This window comes from Parasteatoda tepidariorum, chromosome 9, assembly GCF_982258835.1.
Source record: "Parasteatoda tepidariorum strain Cologne lab strain chromosome 9, Ptep-v5.0, whole genome shotgun sequence".
Taxonomy (NCBI): Eukaryota; Metazoa; Arthropoda; class Arachnida; order Araneae; family Theridiidae; genus Parasteatoda; species Parasteatoda tepidariorum.
In genome coordinates this window covers 26,920,819-26,945,763 of record NC_141763.1, presented here as the reverse complement: position 1 = coordinate 26,945,763, position 24,945 = coordinate 26,920,819, and the positions used below count along the sequence as shown (strand labels likewise).

The window sequence follows — 24,945 nt, the reverse complement described above, 5'->3', positions numbered from 1 at the left end:
TTCTGCTAGCTGGTCATCTGCTTTGCAGATCATCTACTGTCAAATTCAACTAAATTTTGAGTATAAAAAATGCAAAAACAGTGTTGCATTTTCCTGTTTATACCTGTCTAATATGCTTACATCAATTTTGTTTTCCCTAACTTAGACCAGTCTACGTTACCAATACAGACCAGTCCATTCGACTGATATCAGTGTTTCATTTCTTCGTACAGACCGGTCCATTCTACTGATATCAGTGTTTCATTTCCCCGCAGAGACCAGTCCATTTGACTGATCCCAGTGTCTCATTTCCCCGTACAGATCAGACCATTCGACTGATCCCAGTGTCTCATTTCCCCGTACAGACCAGTCCATTCGACTGATATCAGTGTTTCATTTCCCCCGCACAGACCAGTCCATTCGATTGATGCCAGTGTTTCATTTCCCCGTACAGGCCAGTCCATTCGACTGATATCAGTGTTTCATTTCCCCGTACAGGCCAGTCCATTCGACTGATGCCAGTGTTTCATTTCCCCGTACAGATCAGTCCATTCGACTGATATCAGTGCTTCATTTCCCAGATCAGATCATTCTAATATATCAATATTTCACTGATATCAATATTTCATGACCAGTACATTGTGCTGATCTACTTTACTGATATCAGTGTTCCATTTCCTTTACTGATATCAGTGTTCCGTACAAATCAATACATTTTTTTATTGATTTCTATTGATCATTTTTTGTAGGGTATATAAATTAAATTTCTAAATCCCAGAATAAGTAGAAGGCATAAATTTTACAGCCACTTTAAGTACAAAAATAGAATTTTTCCCCAAAAGTATGAACGCTGGCAGTCATGATAGTGGGATGGAGAGTTTTAATACTGAATTGGAAGTTTAAAGAAATATAAAAACAATATATTTACGTAAACATTTCAACATCTTATTTTGTTGTAGTCCCATCTACAAAGTTGGTAAAGATCCCAGTTGAATAATAGGCTGTGAAAATTTTTCTTTACTACAGAATATTACTTACTGAAAACAGTTCCACACAGGTCTAAGAATTAACAGATATACATCAAGATGGAAGAGAGTTAAAACTGATAAGAAAATAATTTAATGTAGTACCAGATATGCCAACTTGCACCGGACAGTGGCTAAATATTTTCGAGTGGTAGTCTTTTAATTAATAATTCTCGGTTTAGTAAATTCAATTTATAATAGAGTTTTTACCCACAACGACTTATAAATAATTAACGATTTGCTGAATGATTATCACTACTTTGCATCGAAGTGGTTTTTGATCGTATGTCCACGAAGAGATGGACTTCACCGGACATCAATCTGGGAAAGCGACTGGACTACTCACTGCCATCTATAGATTTATTTTTATCTTTTTGATATTCAACCGAACAGAAAATTCGTCCGGAGCAATTGGCATCTCTGTATTTTGTTTTTGAGACGAGTCAATATGCATGTCTACCAGATTTTTTTTTCAGTTATAACACATATATTGAGCTTTTAATTCACCTTAGTTAAAATAAATAGTGATGAATTGTTTATAATTATTAACTAAGAACAATTTGAATCAAAAAGCCTCCACACTGTTTTTCATAAGTAGTCTGCGCAGACTATTTAAAGAGTGAGCCAGTTGTGCGCATTTACCAAATTCTTTTTTTTTTTTTTCCCAATGGCAGGCACAGAATTTGAATCTTTACCAAATTCTATTTTAAAAGTAATTGAGATAAATTTATCATATATATTTGAGAATTGAATCTGCACGTCTTACTTTCAGTCCTGATTTCACATCGCATCGAGACTTGCATAAAATGAAAAATAAATTGGCACTTACCTCCCCGTATCATATCCATGAAGGAAAATGTATTCTGTAATCAGTGCAAGCAGTTTCAGCACTATAATATATTGCTTTTTAAAACATCTTGATAAAGAACTGAAGAAACGTCATCTTATTGCTCATTCACAACAAAATAAGAACACAAGAAATGCTTAAAAACTCAAAAAACGTCATCTTATTGCTCATTCGCAATAAAATAAAAACAGAAGAAATGTTTAAAAACTGAATTAACGTCAAATTTTTGCTCATTCACTATAAAATAAGAACAGAACAAACGTCACATTTTTGAAATAAGAATCGAAGAAACGTCATCTCTTTGCTCATTCACTATAAAATAAGAACAAATGAAATGTTTTGCAACTAAATAAACGTCACGGTTTTGCTCATTCGCAATAAACTAAGAACAGGAAAAACGTTTAAGAGCACTAGAAACGTCCTCTTCTTGCGTATTCACATAAAATGCTGACATATTCAAGAAAAAGAATTACTTAAAATTTAAAAAAAAAAGAACTTACAATTCAATTTAAGATAATATAACGTACCGAGCGTTTAGAAAATGCGTTGGAAAATGAAACATTTTCTTTCATCGCAAAAATTAAATATCACATTACGGAAGGTTGTGTATAAAATAGTATTAAGATTATGTAAATTAATAATTATCTAGTTTTTCAAAATGTTCGACTGGTTTAATAGATTAGAAGTTGAATAAAAATAATAATAAATATATTTCATTAATATCTCAATTCATGCAAATTAATCGCGCCGTTATTTTTAATGCTCATTGAAATAATAAACATTAACTACTTCTTTTAACATTTTCAATTACAATTTTTTTTTATTTTTACATTATATTGGAAAATCGAGAAAGACAACGGAAGAAAAAAATAAAAGCTTTATCTGTTCAACTAAATTTAGACGTTTTTAATAAGACATAGCTTTTATAAAATGCATTTCAGCAAGTCAGCGAAAACATTGGACTGAGGATAACACATGCGCGATAAGGTGTTCACGTCACTTCCTGCCTCAAATGTGTTTTTCATATCATGCATGGCTGCTGAATCAAAATATGAAACATTTCATTGAAGAAAATCAAGGACCCTCAGCAGGCAGAAAAGAGATGTATCAGCTTCCTACACAGGGCTGAAAACCTATATATATCAAAAAGGAAAAGAGTAAAAACTGGTAACAAATAAATTTTATTTATATCTTTTTTCGGGAATAATAAAATATCCGAAACTATCAAATTTTTTTAACGGATACAATTTATGTACTGAATTGTTCTTCCACAAGAAAAAAATTAATAGCAGTGAATTGTTTATTGTTAAGTATAGATTTACCCCTCCCGAAAATTATATATTATTGAAATAGTTCTACTACCAGTGTTTTCTTTTTTCCATCCCGCTTTCAAGTCTGGTTCTATAAATCACAACATAAACACAATTACCTTAACTATTTATTAATTAATTAAAATTATGTAATATTTTTTTAGCTTTATTCATTTCTAATTATTCATACTTCAAAAATGTTTAAAGCAGGGTTCCCGCTTGAAATTTTTTTAGTCATACTAGAAGATATTTCTTACTTTAATATACCACTTGATCGTTAATTGGTTTAAAAGCCCGAATTTTCATGCATATATATACTTTCCCTAAAAAACAATTTTTTGTGGTGGTTACACAGAAATTAAATGTGTTTATCCAAAAATAATTTCATGCAGAAAATAACTTTTTCTAAATATTTATTATTTTATTCAAGAATGGTCGAAACAATCTTAAATTGCAAGGTAAACATTTTTCTTCACCATTTCAAAAAATTCAATTTTAAGTTGCAAAATGTTACCAAAATCGGTCGCATAGTTCCTGAGTAATCGAAGTATCTGACTTTTTTTGAAAGCTATTTTTTGCATGGAATTATCATTGGATCAACGAATTTTATACTTGTGTGTAAACATTTTTCAATTCCCTTAATAAGTTCTCGAGATATAGCGTAGTGCGCAAGAAGTAAAATTGACGTATTTCCTTAGCTCATTTTGATCGATTCAAATTTTGCATGATTAGAATGGACACCATTCATAAAACCTTCAAATATGATCGTTCAAATTGTTGATCTTCAAATTTTAGAAAGTATAATGACAAATAACGATTTTAAGTAAAAAATTTTTACTTACTATAGGAAACATACATTAAATAATTTTAGCAATGTCAACTTTTCACTTTTATTTACAAAAGTAAGTTTTGATTATTTTAAATTTCCAGTGGTGTAGATGAAATGATCTCCTTTCTATTTGAAAAAAATCGAGTGAAAGGCGTGGCCTTCTCGTGGAAGGGAAGGTAATGCCTGTTCTTGACTAAGCATTAAACTTAGGTTATGTAAATTGAAAATCGTGAATTGATGTTGGCATATGACTGACATTCCTCGAGTAAAAGATTTAGATTATAATAATTTATTTTTTTTATTTGTGATAAGTCATAAAACGCACTTTCCGAGTGCAGAGAAAGTAGGCGTTACTTTTCAAGTTCGCCTCATTGGGAAAAAAAAGTAACGCCTACTCTCGACTTTTTGCCTGGAAATAAAAAGATTATGTGATACACAGTAAGGAATGAATGTCTGAATGTTTAGTAAGCGCCTTGAATGGACACCGACTACTTTGCATATTTTCCAAATTGCATCGCTGCCAATTTTTTACGTATTTTCCGTAAAATTTTATTTAAAGTTGAAGTGAAATTTATGCCTCATATTTATTTGTGGGATTTTTAAATTTAAGTTAAATAGCTTGATTTTGTCTATCACTACATGTAAATGGTATGATACTTAAATAAATACATGATTAAAAAAGTTATATAAACGAAGAAATAAAAATCCCTGAGGAAATCGGGTATTTTTCATTTTTCTCCCTGAAGTATTCGTTACATTGTATTGAATTTATTCTTTAATAAATTTAATTTTGATAACGAATGAATTGATATAAAATTTTGAAAGAGAATATGTAGCCGGTGGGGTCTACGTTAAAAGGCTTTGAATATCTATTAATGATGACCCATTTTTTCTTAAAAAAGTTTTTTTTACTCCTTTGTTAAAATTCAATACCCCCCCCCCCTCAATCTAGGCACGCGTGAAGTCGCTCGCATTTTTCAGAAACAAAACACAACGTTATTGATCAAAATTCAAATTTAATATTTAAACTTTAAGTATGTTATTTAATCACATTCATGAGTCAAAGTTATGATTCTAAAATCACAAAACGAAATCAGGAGAAGATAAAATAATTTTAAATTAAAAGAAATATAAAAATAAATAATATTAAAATAAAATACACGTTCACGCCGGGGTGACCGACCGGTGGGTCACGCTAGATTGTCTCATCGGGCGATACAATAACAAAAACAGGCAATACAATACATGCAATAACAAAGTAGTAGCATTAATATAAGTATGTTTAATGTAAAAGAATTGTTCTGCTTTCATTTTAATCTTAACGTAATTTATCCGCATTTTTTTTTTTTTAATTTTATTCTTGCACGATTTTTATTTTCAAATTAAGCAGTGGTAAATAAAATAAAGCGAAGTATTATCAGTCCCGCCTTCTAATATATGGGTTATAAAGTAGTAAGGAGACTATTTTTTTTCTTACACTGATGATTTTCTGAAGATATCGCCTGCCTAGTTTTTTTTACTATGATTAATAAAGTAAAAATATTTTAATCTCTTTATTCATTATTACCCTTCCCGGCGACTTTACGTTATCATAAAAAATTTCTGTTTTTTTTTTTTTTTTTTTTTTTTTTTAGAAGTAGTAGTAGTCAGATCAGAGAGATTAACTGTATTAAGCGTCACTTGGCGTGATGATATTGCTCGCTGCCAACTCATGATAGTCAAAATTTACTACACTATCAAGAAGTTTTAAATAATTACCAAATATAAGAATATAATACTTTATATCAACATTAATAAATTTGTTACTTAAAGCAGATATGCCGCAGGCGGCAAAAATCTCAAAATTGGTAGAAACTCACTTCACTTTTATGTCCTTAATTATTCAAACGTAACTACCACTGTGACTTTTATTTTAAATTATTGACATGTAAAGTTTTAATTGTTCTACTGAAGTGCTTGTGTTTAAAATAATAAAATGAATCGGTTAGAGGCGCTTTGTGCCAAATACCGAGTTTTTAATCAGATCCAGCACTAGTACTACAATAGGGCTTCCATGGTCTAGCGGTATCGCCCGCCAAACACTGTGCAAAGCGTGAAGCTATCAGGTTCGAATCCGGCTGTTGCCCTTCTATTGACAAAGGTTTATGAGTCTAAAGTTAAGCACACAAGCCTGCAAATATATATAATTCCAATAAACCAATACAACTGTAATAAAAGCATTATTTGAGATCATTTTCATTTACTAATTGATAAAAGATGCTAAAGCATTTTCAAATCTATATATATATTTCTCTTACACGGCGATAAAAAAAAGCCTCATTACAACTCCTCGAATGGCAATGTAGAAAATCGACCAATGATTGCCACTAAAAATGTCACATGCCGAATCTAGCTAAGATGGCTCAACATATAGCGCTTTTAAAAACGGAAACTGAAATAACCAGGGAGAGCATAAGCTAGGCAGAAGTCTTTGTCGATAGATCTCTATTTTAGTTTTTTGTCGAAAGCGCTTTTTTTCACGAATTTATTTGACAGTTTTTGATTTATATCACCAATTTATTTATTTTACTAGAATTTATTTGCTTATGCAGGTTTTTCCATTGCAATTCACTTATTTCAATTCTTAATAGACTTAATTATAGCCAAAATTTTAACCTTTTTAAAGAGATATCAATTTTAGAAATTTCATCTTACGATTTTATACTATAGCACATTTCTAATAGATTTAACGAATTACATGTCATTTATTTGAATTCAAATTTATTTTAAGGACTCAGTATTTACTAAAAAGATATAGTTTTTTTTTAAAAAAAAAAGTTGTTATATGGATTTGAATGATTGTTTTGAATACTTATAATTTTCTGCATTTTCAATGTACCTAAGTTAGTAGCGAGCGAAGTGAGCTTGGTTTGCGAAGCAAACCATATAAGATTGCGTAGCAATTTTTGGGGGTTGGCGAGCGTTAGTGAGCAGGGGGCGTAGCCCACTAGTGTTAATAAAATGTTGAATTTTCATCAGACTTTTTTTTAAAAAAAGGAAAAACATAGCTTTTTAAAGGATAGGGTATTTTTTTATTTCTGTTGAATAAACGCATCATTGTCGTCAATTAGAATGGCGTTTTTTTTTACGATTCCTCTAAATGCATGTTCCATAGATTTTATTTTTCTACACATAGCTTATTTCAATATGCATATATTACCTAAATTAATTTTGAATCAATTTTTTACCTTTCTCCTAAGCGAATCATTTCATAACTAATTTTTTTCTTCTTCATTTTAATTACCGTTGATTTAAAACTATTTACTTTTATATAGAAACACGTTTTAAAAGAATACTATAAACGAAGTAAACACGTGGTGTCAGATAACTTATGAAACATTAATTTGGTGACGCAGTCCACGAATGCCACCATGTTGCAACGTAAACAAAGTACCAATCTACCAACTAAAAATAAATAAATGAAATTGTAAAAAGTCTATTTTCTTTCATCTTTTTTTATATTTTAAACGAACCAACCAGGTTACTTGTTCTTAACTTTTGATGAGGAATCGGTTTTAGTCTGGAAATTGTACTTTATTATCAGAGATGCCAACTTGCTCCGGACAGCAAATATATAATTTAAAGTGGTAGTTTATCAATTGTGATTCTCGGTTTAATAAATTCAATTTAGTAGATTTTTATCCACCACTATTCTTAAATAATTCGTAGGCTTATTTAATTGACGATTTTGTGATACAAATGCATGCTGTGCCTTTTAAAAAGTAAGTAAAAATATTCAAATATTTGCAAAATTTACTTTGTACTTAATTACCGTTTTTTAAAAATTATTTTGGCGTGTCCGGAGCAATTGGCATCTCTGTTTGTTATTGCCAAAGTATCGAGACCAGTTTTTCTTGGGAGTTTCTTTACCACTAGCAGTATTCATGTAACCGTTGGAATTTATATGAATAATGTAAGAAGTTTGTTGAATTTTTGCTACTTAAATATGATTAAACCGAAAATAATCTGCAAAGGTACATTCCTTCTCCAATTTGTTGACATAGCATTGTAAGTTATAAAATCCTTTCAATTTTTAAATAAAATTAATAATTAAAAAATCTGGTTCTACACAGCTCTTTCATATCTAGATTGAGTCCAAAACTTCTACACATCATTAAGAAAAATATTGCGTTTGAAAATCTTTTCACACAAAGGGAAAAAGTAGTTCAAAAATAAAATTTCAGGGTGCCCACGACCTGTAAAAATAAATGAGTGGTTGCTAAGATTTTTAAAGACGATTGAAAAATGCTTAAATTTATTTTCCATTCGTGAATTACAAAATTATTCACAAATCATTTTCTAGTATTAATTATTGTTCTATTGTTACTTAATTCTATTATTAATTAATTTTATTATTAATTAATTTCATTATTAATTAATTATATTATTATCAATTATATTATCAAAATTATATGATTATTATCAAAATTTCAGGGTGCCCACGACCTGTAAAAATAAATGAGTGGTAGCTAAGATTTTTCAAGATTACTGAAAAATGCTTCAATTTATTTTTCACTTGTGAATTACAAAATTATTAATTATTATTCTATTATTACTTAATTATATTATTAATTAACTTTGTTATTAATTAATTATATTATTATTATTATTATTAATTATTCACAAGTTATTCACTCATATACATTTCCTTTGAGGTCGATATTTATTGATAGCTTAAAACATCTATGTGTGCATACTGGTCAGTGTAGGGGTGAGGAAACTGGCCTTGCATCAGAAAGGTTCTGGGTTCGAATTCGGGCAAGGCAGGGATGTTCTTTCATTCTTTGTACTATCTGTCCTTACAGTGGGAGCAACGTTGGCCTACCTAATGTGGTGCCCCTGATAGAGTGGCCGACAAATCTGCCCTTCAGATGCCTGTATTGACGAAAGGTCATTCTCCAGGTGAGGATTGAAAGAAAAAAAATCTAGATATATATCACTTTTGCTACCAGCCTGGATTTTCAAAAGAAGCGAAGAAAAAAATTTATTTTTGCAACGATGCTTTTATATTGTCAATCTTGTTGTGTTAATCAAAAGTATCGACAAATACAATAATTGCAGTCAGGTTGCTTACTATCTGGGAAGGAGGAAAAATCTGGTAGTAAAACTATTTTATATATAACTGGTTCTCGGTAGGAGTAACACGAACTCTAACGGTTCTTGATTATTAACTATTCATCACTATTTACTTTTTCCAAGTTAGTAACAGACCCATATAGATGTTATAATTGTTAAAAAAAAATTTTGATTGTTCTAATCTATTCTAATATTTCCGAAAACTAGCTAAATTGAAATGATAATTACCAGTTTTTGCTCTTTTCCAATAGCAAACATATTTCATTTTGTTTCGGTTAATATAAACTTTCAATCTTGTAAATATAGCTTATTGCCAAAGAAGCCAACTTTGCTCTGGATTGCGGATCAATATTTTCTAGCAATAATTATTTAATGTAAAAGTCTTGGTTTAGTGAATTCAATTCTTATGACTTTTAGCCACCACTAAAATTTCTAAATAATTCAAAGATTCATTTGCTATGCCACTTTGTTACAGTAATGCCGTGTTGGAAGAGAGAAGGCCTCAGCACAGGTTACAATACTATAACTATATACATTACTATAAACAAGAAATTTGATCCTTTAGTAGTCCAAACGTAATGAAATCTTTCGTACTTCTCCCACTGCGCAGCTTAGTGGCTAGAACGTAGTAACATTTTTCTTTTTCTGCCTGCAATGCGCAGTTTATGTCCGTTACGTCGGACTACTAAATTAATCCGTGCTGAGGCCTTCTGTGTTAGTTGAGGTGCATGGCAAATTTTAGTTTATAGTTCGCTGCCGTTTTTAAAAATATTTTGTGGAATTCGTATTATTTGGCATCTCTGCACTGACTTGCACCATTTATTTCTTCTTTTCTTAACGAAGGGTGGAAAATTTGAAACAGAAAAAAAAAATGAGTTTGAAACAAAAGTGTTTGGATAAATAAACCAAAGCATGAACTAATGAAAACAATATTTAGTAATATTTGAACAAATATTTGTTTCAATCCTCTTTCGTTATGAAGTAATGTAGTCAGTATAACCTGTCGTTTCTCGCCTCGGTATAATGAGTGTACTGTCTGCGTGACTTGTTTCAGATATGCTGAGAGCGCAACCCTAGAATAAAACATAACAAGTTCTAATTATTTTAGTAACAGATAGTTAAAAAAATATTATGAAATGAAAGAAATAGTGGTGAGATTTCCTTATCGTGATCTGTAGCGCCAAGGTGTGAAATAGATTTTAGACTTGCAATTTTTTATTTTTTATAAAAAAGCATGTTGATGTTTAGCCGAGGGTGGCTGCGGGTTTTAACCTTTTGAATTGGTCCCCTTCTGTGATGTTTTTTTTTTTCTTTCTCTCGGGACGTTGCCCGGTAGTTGCCAAGACTTGGCGGTTATTCTGCCACAGATCACGATACGGAAATCTCCGAGGAGATGTTTGCTATTTATTATTTTGAATAATAATTATAAAAATTTCATATTTTTCAATTCCAATTTTAGTATCTTATTGAAATTGAATAAAAAAATGCACTAAATATTTAAAATTGAGGAAATATATATGGTTGTCAACAAATTAATTTTTAAAAACGTTCGCAAAATTTTCATAGCACCGAATCACTTTTCTTTTTTTTTTAAATAGGAGAGATATGTAACTTTTCAACGAAATATACAGAAAGGTAAAAAAATGAGCATAAGTCAAAAAAAAAAAAAAAAAAGCTCTAAAAATTGACATCATCAACCCTACAAATTTCCTTCTTTAACGACCTAATACTTATTAACACGTTCACTCCGGGTAGAGGGGTTAATCTATTCTCAACAATAACAATTCACTGTAAGGAAATTTATCACGGCGAAGAAGCAATTCTATATAAAAATTGCATCCGTTAAAAACAATTGGTAGTTATGGATTTTTATTATTCCCGGAAAAAAAACTAAAAAATGAAATTTAATTGTTACCAGTTTTTGATCCGGTGCGCCGCCCGATGAGACAATTTAGCGTGACCCACCGGTGGGTCACCCCGGCGTGAACGTGTTAATTTATTATGAATTTTTTTAAAAACACAAAAAAAAGTTATTTATAGTTTGGCAGTATTATACTAGTGTATATTTGGCAGTATTATATAGTACAATATTATACTTAACTTTAAAAAAAAATACTGTACTTAAAAAATTTTCTAATATTAAATAGATGATACTGACATCATCATTAAAACTTATTCCCGCACCAGATGCCATTTACGGCCCTTTTTTATATACAGGTGATAAAAAATGTAAAAAGAGGTAGAAACTCAATTAATTTTTATTTATTTACAGTTTCTTTGATTATTCAATTTTAACTACCACTATAACTTACTTTTAAAATTATTCATATTTAAAACAATAACCCATGGAAACCATCTAAAAGTTAAAGAATAAAAGCAGATTTGAAAAGGGACTCAGGTGCCCAGATATATAATAGAGTTCAAGATTACAATTTGTTTACTATAAGTTGCATTTTATAATATCTTTTAATAAAATGTTGAGTTTCGTAAGTCACCACTTTTTAAAGTTTTAGTTGCCTGTGGCTGAAAATGTTTACTTCAAAGTGATACTTTCTGGTTACTGGAATGCAATTTGAAGTAAAAAGAAAAGATAAGTGTTTTGTATTCTAGATAAAGATGCATCGCTGCAAAATTAAGCAGCCATTGGCCTGAGCAGCTAGCTGATTATGACACTTTAGAACATTGAAAATTAAAAAAATCTTGGCGTGTTGGCGCGAAGCACCATTGACCGATTAATCAAGTCTTTGGATCTTATGGATGGTATACCGCGTTATGCACAGATGGCGCTAGGGGTTAAAATTCGTCGTAAGACTTCCGGATTATTACTTCCGTTTGATTTTTACGTCTAAACTTGAAAAATCGAGTATTATTATGCTAACAATGTTAACAATAAAATGCATTCTTCCTATTTAAATTTTCACGGAACAAACAGCTAATGAATTTGGAAAACTACGCCTGCATGCTATGATGCACCGCCTTCTATAACTGAAAGCCTCCACACGGTTTTGTGTAGGAAGTCCGATTAGTCCACTATGAGGGTAAAGCAATTAATAAGAGCACAATTTAATATCAAATCTATTAAAAATTGGAGAGTGGTAGAAAATATATGTCTAAAAATTTGTTTAATTTATGAATATAATTGGTTTGTTTTATTTACTTGTCAACCACTACAGATTCAATTCTCAAATATATATGATAAATTTCTCTCAAGAACTTTTACAATAGAATTTGGGTTCATGGGCACAAGTGGTTCGCTTTTTAAATAATCTGCGCAGACTACTTAGAAGAAACCGTGTGGAAGCTTTCTGATGTAGGAAGGTGAAGTATTGGGCTGAAAGCCCATATATATCAAGACGGAAAAGAGTAAAAACTGGTAAGATATAAATTTAATTTTTTACCTTTTTTTCGGGAATAATAATATTCAATAACTACCAATTGTTTTTAACGCATACAATTTTTATCTTGAATTGCTTCCTCGCGAGGGAAAAATTAATTATAGTGATTAGCATACTTGGCAACATTCACTCCTTTTGAGAATGGATTTTCCAAGTGATAGTAAAATAATAACGAAATAACTATCTTCCTCAAAAATTTATTTATATTTTAATCAGGTTGAATTTCGCAGCGAAAGGAATAATATGCTTTTATATCTTTGTTGTAATTATTTATACGTAGTGGTGGTCAAACTGATTTAAAATTATTATCATACTAATTCGAAAAGTTTAGTGAAATAACATGAATTTCGCTAGCACTTAAAATATGAAAATAAAATCTTCCAAGAAAACCGGAAGGGTTGGCAGCTATGGAATTGTTTATTGTTAAGAATAGATTAACTCCTCTCGAATATTATCTAATATTGAAATAGTTCTCCTACCAGTATTTTCTCTTTTCCGTCCCGCTTTCAGGCCTGGTGATGTATGATGCAACCCAGAAAATATCAAATGGTGATATTTTACACAAATATAGCCAAATGAGAGATAACACTCAAAACATGGCAAACCTTACACTTTATTTATGTTTTGATATTAATTTTCTTTAATTTGTTTCACGTTCACAATCCATTAGAATTTGTAAATTACAAGAATCTCTTATGAATGGTAAAATTGCGCGTAAATTTTATCACAAATTACAATAATAAAACTTCCTAGAGAATTAAGCCTGTTCACACATCGCCTCGTAAGCATAACATAAGCAGATGAATACACCGGAAGTTTTCTAAACGTCTTCCGGTTTTAGGAAGCTTGTTATTGTTTACATTCAGTCAGTCATTCATATTAACCCTTTCATTACGAACGCCCTACTTAGCATGCGAGACGGCATACGCTCGCATGAATATAAGCGTGGTTAGATATAGCATGAGATTAGTTCGTGTCTTGTTAATTTAATTAGTTATACAATACTTCATAACATTGTTTATGCAAATAAAAATCAGTATGATTTTGAAGCACAGCTTAAGTTTTAAGCTCGAACTATTTTTGGCATTTTTTAAAAATTTTCCGTACTTGTGGTAGAAAAACTTTTTCCCCTATTCTTTTTTTATAATTTAACACGTTCACGAAGGGGTGACCCACCGGTGGGTCACGCTAGATTGTCTCATCGGGCGGCGCACCGGAGAAAAAACTGGTAACAAATAAATTTCATTTTTTAGTTTTTTTCTGGGAATAATAAAAATCCATAACTACCAATTGTTTTTAACGGATGCAATTTTTATATTGAATTACTTCTTCGCCGTGATAAATTTCCTTACAGAGAATTGTTATTGTTGAGAATAGATTAACTCCTCCCGAATATTATCTAATATTGAAATAGTTCTTCTAACAGTATTTTCTCTTTTCCCGTACCAGTATTTTCACTTTTCCCGGCGTGAACGTGTTAAAAACGATGGTTTTTTTCTTCCAGGCACTAAAATTTTAATAATACTATGTATTCATTTTCTGTTTATTTTTTATTTGTTTAAAAAAAAATTAAACAGTTAATAATGTTAACTGTTTAATTTTGTTTATAAATAATGTTTATATTTTCTTTTTTATAAGCTACTGCTTGGTAATTTATTTCATTTTCACTAATTTCCTTTTAGTTTTTTTTTCTCTATTTATTAATAAACCAATGCTAAAAAATTTATTAGTTGTAATATCTATTATGACTGAAACCGAAATCAGTAATTTTAAAAATTGATGGACTTCAAGCATTTCAATAACTATAGTTGTTTTTATAAACACTCTAAAACTTTTTATAAATCTTAATATAATTGCTTTCCTATTGAAATAATATTCCGACATATTCATACATTCACATAAAACATAAAAGCATTACATTTATACATTCACATAAAATATATAAACGTTAAATTCATACATTAACATAAAATATATTTTTATATAGATCAATGACTGATCTCCCTATTTAATTTGAATCGAACTTCAACCATTTTCTGTTATTAGTTTATTTAAACGTATTCAGTTGAGTAATTCTTACGAAAATTCATCTCCCTTTGTAATCCAAATTTTAATTAAGTCAATAATTGTCTTTCAAATTCAAAATTAATTCGCCAATCCCAGCCACAGATAGAGCACACATTGCCATTTGGCATCATTATAATATGCTAATTTTTAAAGTTAATGACAAACTCAAAACTTTTTGATGTGTAAAAAGAGCATTTTCCAATTTCGCACAAAAAGTCTCTATTGTAATTTTGAGTGATAGACATCTCAATATCTTGCCTACTAAAAATTAAAACGAAAGGAAGCCACTTTTGTTAATTTTTATTCATTTTTTACTAGAATAAAATTATCTTGTTATTTCCATAAATATTGTTAATTCTACATTACGATATTTAATAAACTTATCGAACCTAATACCACAGTTTCATCGAGCATAATTGTTGCCTGACTTTAGATACCCTGTGAAATTGGCCAAGTCAGATTGCTAATTTACATTCCAGCAGCATTTAACGACTTGATCTATTTTTTTTTTTTTTTTTTTGAAGCTTTTCTTTTTGACTATAGTAGATCGCAATTACAATGTAAGCTTTAATTTCATTCAATATTTGTTACCTGAACTAAGAAAAAAGTCGAAAATCATTTTTTTTCTTTATTTAAAACAAATGCCAAACAGTGGTCGTTAAAAGCCGCTGGATTGGAAAATCGCGTTCTAGTTCCCAGTACACATAATTATAGAATTAAAAACCGGATAAGGATGTGGAAGTTCGATTGCCAGCAGCGGGTAACAAAAGTTGGGCAGGGTAGGTTGGACAATTCTCGTGTACTCGGTGCATCATAGTTTAGACTTTTTATAATTGGGAAATTTGAAAGTACAATAAGTAAATAAAAGTGCGATAAGTAAATAAAAGTACAATAAGTAAATAAAAGTAAAATAAGTAAATAAAAGTATTATAAGTAAATAAAAGTACAATAAGTAAATAAAAGTACAATAAGTAAATAAAAGTACTATAAGTAAATAAAAGTACAATAAGTAAATAAAAGTACTACAATAATTTCTTTCTTTTTACCTCCATTATAGGCATCCACACCGCCGCATCAACCGGACTCATTAAATTATCCACACAACCAGTAAGATCTTCCAATACCTTTAAATTATAATAGGAAAAATATCTTTATAAAATGTTTTCAATTAATTATAAAACTAGAATTTCTTTAAAAAATATGTTATTAAAGTGAATGTTCATGAATATTAAAGGATTTTCCTTTACAGGGTTCCCACAGGTCTTTTTAATTTATAATAGTGGTAGTAAATTTCGTAACTGCTAACTCAGGGCTGGTATGCCCCTGAAAAAAAAATTAAAAGAAGTTGCAAATTTCTTAATATCAGCTTCCATTATCGAGATAAAATAATCTGGTATCTACAAATATAATAATATAAAAGAATTATATTAACATTACGACCACTTTTTAATTTTTTTCCAGGAGCTCAAAAATTATGAATTTTTTTTTCCAGGATAAAAAATGAAGTCATAAAAGTATAAATATTACTTTCAGAACTTTGAGCAGCTGAAGTCGTGTTTAAATTATTAATTTGCTGTGTGGTGAAATGAAATTTTTAAAACTGGGATTTTATGCACTAAAACATAAATATTACTAATACTAAGATAATGTTTTGTGAATGTGCTGAATGGAAGCACATTAAACGTGCTTAACACAATTTTGTGTTTCCATAATAGATCAATAAAAGTAAAAATTAATAAAGAAATGGCTTTTTTTCTACCACTTTTATTTAAATATTTTATTTATAAATTTTGTATTGTGCAGTAAAAATTATCTTGTCGAAAGTGTATGCTCTGTAAATTCATATAGACCGAGTTTCTTCGGTCTTTGAAAAGTTTTAGTAGTGGTAGAAGATATTAATATACCACTTTGTGGTTAACTAATTTAGAAGGTCGGCGGCGATCTAGTGTTAGATGACGTACCTAAACCTCTGAATCTGTAATTTGCCCTAGGGTAACTGATATTATTGGCAGAGATGTCAACTGATACGCTCTCTGGAATAGTTTTAATAAAGTGGTAGCAAATTATATAGTAAAATTCGTTAGAAACGGACAGTTACGTCCACTTTTTAATAGAGTAACCAGTAGATTGATGTTTTAACTTTGCATTTTATATGATACTTATTATTTTTGATATTTAGTGGTGAAGAAATTACTTAGAAGGGAAAAAACTAAACTAAAAGTAACTTAAATTTCGCTACCACTAGAAAATACTACTTTACAAAGCGGAGCAAGTTGGCATCTCTGTATTGGCATGGTTTATAAGGTGGAATTTTCATGCTTATATACTTTCTTCGGAAAACAATTTTTAGTGGTGGTTACACAGAAATTCAAATATCGACACTTGTTTTATTTTCATTATAGCTTTTTAAAATTTTCAAAGCCCTCGGGAACCTTGGTAGAAATTTTTTTTTTAAAGTTCAATTGGTTTTTTTAAGAGAAGCTTTTTGTTTCAAAACGTTCTGCTCTAGTTCACTACCACTGAAAAAATAATGCTTGACACAGAGATGTCAACTTAATCCGGACAGCAAATAAGTATTTCAAAGTGGTAGTTTATCAATTGTGATTCTTTGTTTAATATATTCAATTTAGTAGATTTCTATCCACCAATATTTCTAAATAATTCGTAGGCTTATATAATTCACCACTTTTTTGTAGCTATGTCATGTAACACCTTTTAAAAAAGCAAGCAAAAATAGTGAAATATTTGCTAAATTTAGTTTATGGTTACTTACCGTTTTTTTTTTAAATTGTTTTGGCATGTCCGTACACTCTAAAAACTGTACCTCTGATTTCAGAGGCACATTTGAATCATTTGTGCCTCTGAATTTTAAGGGCACAACGTACCTTTAAAAATGAAAGGCACAATGTACCTCTGATTTCAGAGACACATTTGGATTGTTTGTGCCTCTGAATTTTAAGGGCACAACGTACCTTTAAAAATGAAAGGCACAATGTACCTCTGATTTCAGAGGCAAAATCAGATGTACCTCTTAACTTGGAAGGTACATTGTACCTTAGATTTTGCTTTTATGTACCGCTCATTGAAACAAGCATTTAGTGGTACCAAAACCTGTTATTTACCAGATTTGAACACATTTTTTTTTACCTATTTGTAATTTGCTAGCACTTTATATAAAAAGGGACTTTCTGTTTGGTTTACATTATTACCAAGATATTAATTATAATAATTCTTAATGAAAAATATTTCTCAATTCTTTGAATATTGGCCACTTGAAAGTGATCATTTCAAAGGATTCCATCTAAGGCTTTTTCATAGACAATTATAAAATATGTAAATTTATACCATTTCTTTAATTATGTACCGTTTAATGATACTTCAACAACTACAATGATGCTTTTCTAATCAGATATAGGTACAAAAAGATAATAATTATTTCTGTTAAGCCAAGTCAATATAATTCATGGATTTTTTTTCTTTTCCAAAAAGCATCCTCAAAATGGAAATTTATTATAAATTTAGATAATTTTTAAATATTTAGAGATTTCATAAAATAGTTTCATAAGGATCAAAAATTAAACACTAAATATCATGAAATCTATATCTTTTATTTTCACACATAAAGAACAATTTTACATAATTTAGTAACAGTTGCAATATGATGTATACAGTTGCACAAATTTGGAAAAACATAGAATATTTTAAAATGATAGATGTAGATTTTGACAACTTGGATATTTTATAACATGAAATATGCTTAAACAAATGACTTAACAAGTGTAAAATAAAAGATTTCTTTCCATTGAAATGAATTTTTTTAAAATCCAGATTTTGGCGAAACATATTAACCAGTTAGGCGCCATCATTCCCTTTTTGGGAACATTAGCCTTCAATTTTTTTAGAACTACCTGTACTTAATATTATTTAATCCATGATTTTATTTGAGCTCAGAATATATGAAAAGCCTTCTGCAATTTTTTTGGAAAGCTTGTTTCAGAATTTTTTTTTAATTGTATTTTAAAAAACGTAAAATTCTGCATTTTTGCCCCAATCATTAAACATGCATTTGTTTTATAAATATTATTAAAATAAAAATTACTTTCGTGCTTAAACTTGATTACAACAATCGGATATAATTCTCTTTTCTATAATCCGAATTTCGATGTCTACAGTATTTCTTAAAATGTCCTATTTCACCACAATAGAAACATTCACGTTCAGATCTAAATTTCTTCACAATACTTGGCGAATTCCATTTCTCATTAAAATGTTCTTTCTGGCGATCGTTATTACACGGAATAGCTTGTGGATCATACTGAAAATTGGCAATGAGATTTTCTTTAAAGTAATAATAATTATCATCATAAATTTCTGACCTTTCAGCAGGAATAAGCTGTAAAGCACACGAAAACCAAAGATCGAAATTCACACTAAATCTCTTCGCTTTCTGTTCAAAGAGTTCAAAGTACCGTCGAATTCCACACTTCTTGGCATCAATTTTAAACATCTCATTCACTAATTTTTTCTAAAGTAGGAAATCCTTAATAACAATAATATTTGTCATCAATTCTTTCAAAAACTTAATAAAACATTTCTGGAACGGATCCCACCGCTGCCACCAATTAATACATAGCTTTAGCGTATCAAGCTATATTAAAGAACTGTTCAGTTTTTTTATAGAAACATTTATTTCACACCACAACAAATACAATAACAAATATAAAGTACCCGTAACGGGATAGTTAAATCTTATAAAGGAAACTAGAAAAAGTGCCCGTAGCGGGATATATGAAAACTCACCCGTAACGGGATAGATAAAATATCATAAAACAAACTAGATAAACCCGTAACGGGTAATATGAAAACTCAAATTCCACACAAAACTAATTCTAAAAAATCAACAACTTTCTGGTGTTCTAATTTTATCGTCTGCTTTTATTATTTGTATTTCGTCATAAAATATTTCATTGATGTGCGCATGCGCTTCTTCTCCGTTACATCGTACCGAAGAAAAAAAAAGGGAAGCCCATTTGAGAGGCACAGGGAACCGGTAAAATCCTTTCGTACCGCGCATTGACTCGCGTTTGCTTTGGTGCCTTTCATTTCTTGTGGTGCCTCTCATTTTTAAAGGCACATTAGTTATGTGCCTCTAACGTGAGAAAATAAAGGGTACATTTAGCTTGTGCCTTTTATTTAAGAGGTACAGTTTTTAGAGTGTAGCAAATGGCAACTCTGGTGACAGTCTCTAATAGATAGAATCTCAGCTCTAATTCGCAACTTAGAACTTTCATAAAATATATATCCTTGAGGTAGCGAACGTAACGTGTTAAAATTTTAATAAAATGGAGTGAAGAGAATTTTTCTTCACCACCGCATATAAATAATTTAAACGTGTTTATAAAAATTAAGTTAGACCATGTTAGTTATGTTCCAGAGATGTCAACTTGCTCCGTTCTGTTAAAAAAAATATTTTCTAGTGGTAACGAAATTTAAGTTGCTTTTAGTTAAATATTTTTCCTTTTAAGTAATTTTCCCCCATTACATATCAAAAATTCAAAGTATCATATCAAATGCAACTTTATTGCTGCTGCTGTAGTTCATTTACGTTGCACTAGAGCTGCACATTGGGCTATATTGGCGACGGTCTGGGAAACATCCCTGAAGATGATCCGAAGACATGCCATCACAATTTTGATCCTCTGCAGAGGAAAAGGCAACCCCGCTTCGGTAGCCCGACGACTTGCACGCGAAGTCGAGCACTTTACGGTAGAACAGTTTAACGAGGACCAATACCGCACACCCTCGGTCCCTACTCAGACTGATCCAAGTGGTCACCAACCCGCACACTGGCCGTAGCCAGTGATGCTTGACTTCGGTGATCTGCTGGGAACCGTGTCTTAACGATCAGTCCACTGCGGGACATATATATATCACTTTTAAAGAATAAGCATAAATAATCTTGTAATATGCGTTTTACTATTCAAGCCCTTGACATACGAAGACGTCTGGGAAAAGTCATTTCTTTCTCATGTCAAAACAATAATTGACGTGTCTCAGACGTCTTCAACGATATCAATTACCATCATCACGGGATGAATAGTGAATTGATATATTCTAAAGCCGAAAGTTAACGAAAGAAAGACTTAATGTTCAGAAAAGTAGCATAAATTATTATATTTAATAAGTTAACAAATATTTTATACATATTGTATTTTCTATTCTTCTGTAATTACCTATCTGTCTTATTTTAACAAAGACATTATATATTATTTCTAATCTATCACTATAATTAAATCTCAAGAAACATCTTACCATCCTGTAAGTTGGATGCAACGTCTTGCAACACAGATTTATCAACTCTTTCTTTGACAAATCTCTGTCAGGATTAAGGCAAGATGTCCATGGAAGTAGAGCCTTTAAAAAATAGAGAAATTGATATTTTATATATATATATATATATATATATATATATATATATATATATATATATAGTAAACAGAACTCATTAGATAAGTTCGAAATGAAGATAAGACAAAGGACTCTTTTTTGCGGATATAATCGTGTGGGCTGATGAAAAGATTATATCTTTTATTTTCCGGTTTTTTTTTAAATTCATCCTTTATAAATTTCATCCTTTTTTTAATCAGTTATTTGTTATTTTTTTTAATTATTATTTCCTCCCCTCCTTTTTTTTCATATGTCTATAATTTTCCTTTGTTTTATCTTCATTTTGAACTTATATATATATATATATATATATATATATATATATATATAAGTTAAAAATATAGACAAAATGAAGAAAAAGATATAAGGATATTTTAAAGGAGAAGTAAAAAACTATTAAAAATATTTTTAAAAAATATTCATAAATTTAAAAAATTTTTAAAAAAAATGTAAAACAAAATGAAATAAGGAAAATAAATAATCTCGTCATCAGCTCACACGATTATATCCGAAAAAATAGTACTTTCTAACATTGTATTAATATAGCAAAGCAAATATTAATACAGTATTATTATATATCACATATTAGCATATATCACTTAATACAATAACGTGAGGAGCACCAAAACAATGAAACGAAAATAGAGCTTATTAAGCAAAAATTGTAAAATAAAAATAAAACAATCAAACAAAAGTCGAAAATAAAAATTCGAGAAAATACAGAATAAAACTCAAAATGCAATATATAAAGCGAACAGAGAATTCAAATGTACTTTACAGGTATTTTTCAAAAGTGATTTAAAATGCTTTCGTAACAAGTTTGCGGGGTTACAAAATAATATTGTAAATATTCATTAGTGTTTATTTTCCCATTGTACTTTAATTTTACCTTTTTCATGTACATTTTTATTACTTGTAATTTTGTTATTGCCTAATAATGGCAAAGTGCCATTTTTCCTTTCTCAAGAACTCCATTTGCTCCCCAAACTTTAATTTTGTCATGTATGTTTCTTAGTTTAATTTCAGGATGAATGGTCAGACGCCCAGTTCCACTACAACGAACGAACGGGGTTACGAAATATGAAAATATTCCCCTTTTTCCCTGTCAGCAAAAATAAATAAATTACAAACCCTTTGCAACAACAAAACTTATTTATTCTTACGTAAGAAACCCAATTGTTTTCTGTTTAACCTTCGACTTTTACTGTTACAATTATAATTTAAGGAATTTTTGGATTTAATTTAAGTAAAAAATGTAACTTTGCGTGATAGAAATTAGTTTTAGAAAATTTTGAAACTGCTTCAAAAAAAATTTTTAAAACTTTTTTTCTTTCAAATTTGAATTTTATTTCAAATTTAAAATTTTTCTAAGAGTATTTTTTTTTTTTACATTTCGTTTATTCGGAAAAAAAAATCGAAAAATAATTAAATTTTATGGTTCTACTTATGTATACCTTACTACCCCCTTTTAAACAATTGTGAGTAAATCACTAACTCCTTTTTCACTTGCAGGTGCTTACATAATATTTGGACTGCCTCTTTATTACCTTATTTTACACTTTTCCTAAGTTATTTTCTCATTTTAAGTTGTTTTTGTCTATACTTCTTTCGTTCTTTAGTTACGAAGAACACACATTAAAACTCATTCTTTAATTTACACTTATTAAAAAAAAAGCAACTAAAACCAAAATGAAAATTATTTTTAATCTAACAACACAGTCTTCAGTAAAAAATCTTAAAAAACTATATAATAAAATGAACTAAATGTAAAATACGTATCAATTTTAAGAAAATACTTTAATTATTTTCAATAAAAAAATATTAATTCACGCAATGCGTATCGCCTCAATTCATTAATTTCAAATCGAACATTTTTCCAGTTATGATTATGTTGTATTTCCGATGAAACAATATCTACGAAAAAATAAATAAATAATGATATAAACTTCTGAATAGGCTGTGTGCATTTTGCATAGACAGACGGACAACAGGAAATTCCTGAGACCTTGGTCATAAATAAGGATTGTGTGAGACATATATGGGAGAAAAAGAATGACTTTTGTATATAAATAAAACAAAAGTATATCACCTGGCCTTGGGTCTCATGATCCACGCACTCCATCACACTTAATTTCTCATCCAATTCTAAAAAGTTGCATAATCATTAGGATAGACAAATTCAACAAAAATAATTTTTTTTATTGGAAAAAAAAACAAAAGATTTTAAAAGACAATTGAAGCAATGGATATAAATTTTTCGTTCTATAGAATCAATTCTATAGAAGTGACAAAAATTAGCTTTAATAATGTCACTAAAACATGTGGTTTCGATTCGATAATGAGGAATCTTTTTCAGTTTTTAAGCATAAAATTAAAACTTAATGCGAAATTAAATAATTGTGTGTTCAGGCAAAAGAATGTTCATAGCTGTTAAATTTAAAAGAGTTGATTTTCTATTTTATGGCATTATTGTAAACAATATACCATCTTCGAAATTTAAACCAAAATGATATTTTGTAAAATAAACTTAATCTCGCTGTCATCACAAAACAATATGCTAACACTCGTACGATGGTACACGGCTTGCAACAAAAACAAACCGTAATAAAAAGAGGGACTGCCAAAAAACGAGTTCTTTTTAAATCTAGCAACCTTTTTTAACAATACATCTGTAAATAACTAAAACAAATTTTCACTTCAAACTCTGCAGAAATACTTAACACCATTAATATCTTATGAAATACAGCAGATTTGAGTTTAAAAATTATATAACTTATTTCCCTCATTAAAAACAAAATTAGGTATCTGTTTTTAATATATCGCCTCGCGGAATAACCTGTAGTAAGCAGCTGTATACTTTCAAATCGAAAGTTATAGAGCAGGTCGAGAGCTCGAGATTGTTATTGTTTACATTTATATTGAAAGCACCATCCAAGGGACCCATATCGAGCCAATTTTGAGGCCGACTAGAGCCAAGATAAAATTTTTGCTATGGTGATGATAATCAATACTTTCTCTTCTCCCGTCTCATTATTCTTCTCACAACCTTATAGGAATGTCTTAAGCTGTCATTTCTTCATTTACCAGCCTACTGAAAATTTATCAATAATCAATCAGTTATTTGCAGCAACAATTTTGGATTGCGTTTCATTTCAAAGCAAAGTTTCTACAAACAATCGCAATATTACAATTGATTATAGCCAATTGGTGCAGTTCGGTCACTGATTTGGAACTTTTTAAATGCACCAGAAGAAAAAAAAAGCGAGAGAAAATTTAGCTTTATGCAATCAATTTTTCTCAACGCTAAGTCATAAGATGGTTGTAGTGGTATATTATTTAAACTATATTAACGTCATATGTATCTAAAGCTTGTACGAACACCATTTTTTTTTGTCGTATGCCTATTTTGGCAGTGGTGGTGCGATTGTTCCTGTTTTCCAGTGGCGCCATCTATGGCCTGGAATTCTGCTTCTGCCACTCCATTCCCACAACCCGTTTATAGGGCGAGTCACATTCCCACACAAAAGAGAATGGACATAGAACACACACAGAGAGAAGGAAACATCCATGCCATGCCCGGGATTCGAGCCCAGAACCTTTCTGATGCAAGGACAGTTCCCTGCCCCCTACACAGACCGGTCGGCACACACAAACACCATTATTATGCAGATTACCCCGATTTTATAAGATCCACGAAAGAATGAGGCGCATGCCTAGGCTGAGAGACTCAAAGAATAAACGTGGTGCACTAATACAGGCTGTAATGCGAGAGTACAAAATTTAAATCACTTCCGTGTGATCATGGGCCGATGGGGCCAGAAGAGCTTGTTTTATGTATGATACCATGAGCCGTACGGAAAGAATCGCGTGATCAACAAGAATGTGATCACGGTCCTAAACAAGTTAATAATGGCAGTTTTTTAAATTTTTT

At 30.1% G+C, this 24,945-nt stretch overlaps 1 protein-coding gene across 1 annotated transcript in view; it reads right to left on the bottom strand.

Moving 5' to 3' along the window:
- Positions 1 to 10,020: 10,020 nt before the first annotated feature.
- The window catches only part of LOC107444760 (uncharacterized), a 28,975-nt gene continuing 14,050 nt past the window's right edge, over positions 10,021 to 24,945 (bottom strand). The window contains exons 2-5 of the mRNA XM_087151132.1: positions 23,104 to 23,159; positions 20,880 to 20,981; positions 15,614 to 15,691; positions 10,021 to 10,178 (exon numbers count right to left, since the gene is read on the bottom strand). Of these exons, the coding sequence (XP_087007258.1) occupies positions 10,080 to 10,178; positions 15,614 to 15,691; positions 20,880 to 20,981; positions 23,104 to 23,159 (335 nt within the window). The 3' untranslated portion in view covers positions 10,021 to 10,079. The remainder of the gene's footprint in view (positions 10,179 to 15,613; positions 15,692 to 20,879; positions 20,982 to 23,103; positions 23,160 to 24,945) is intronic.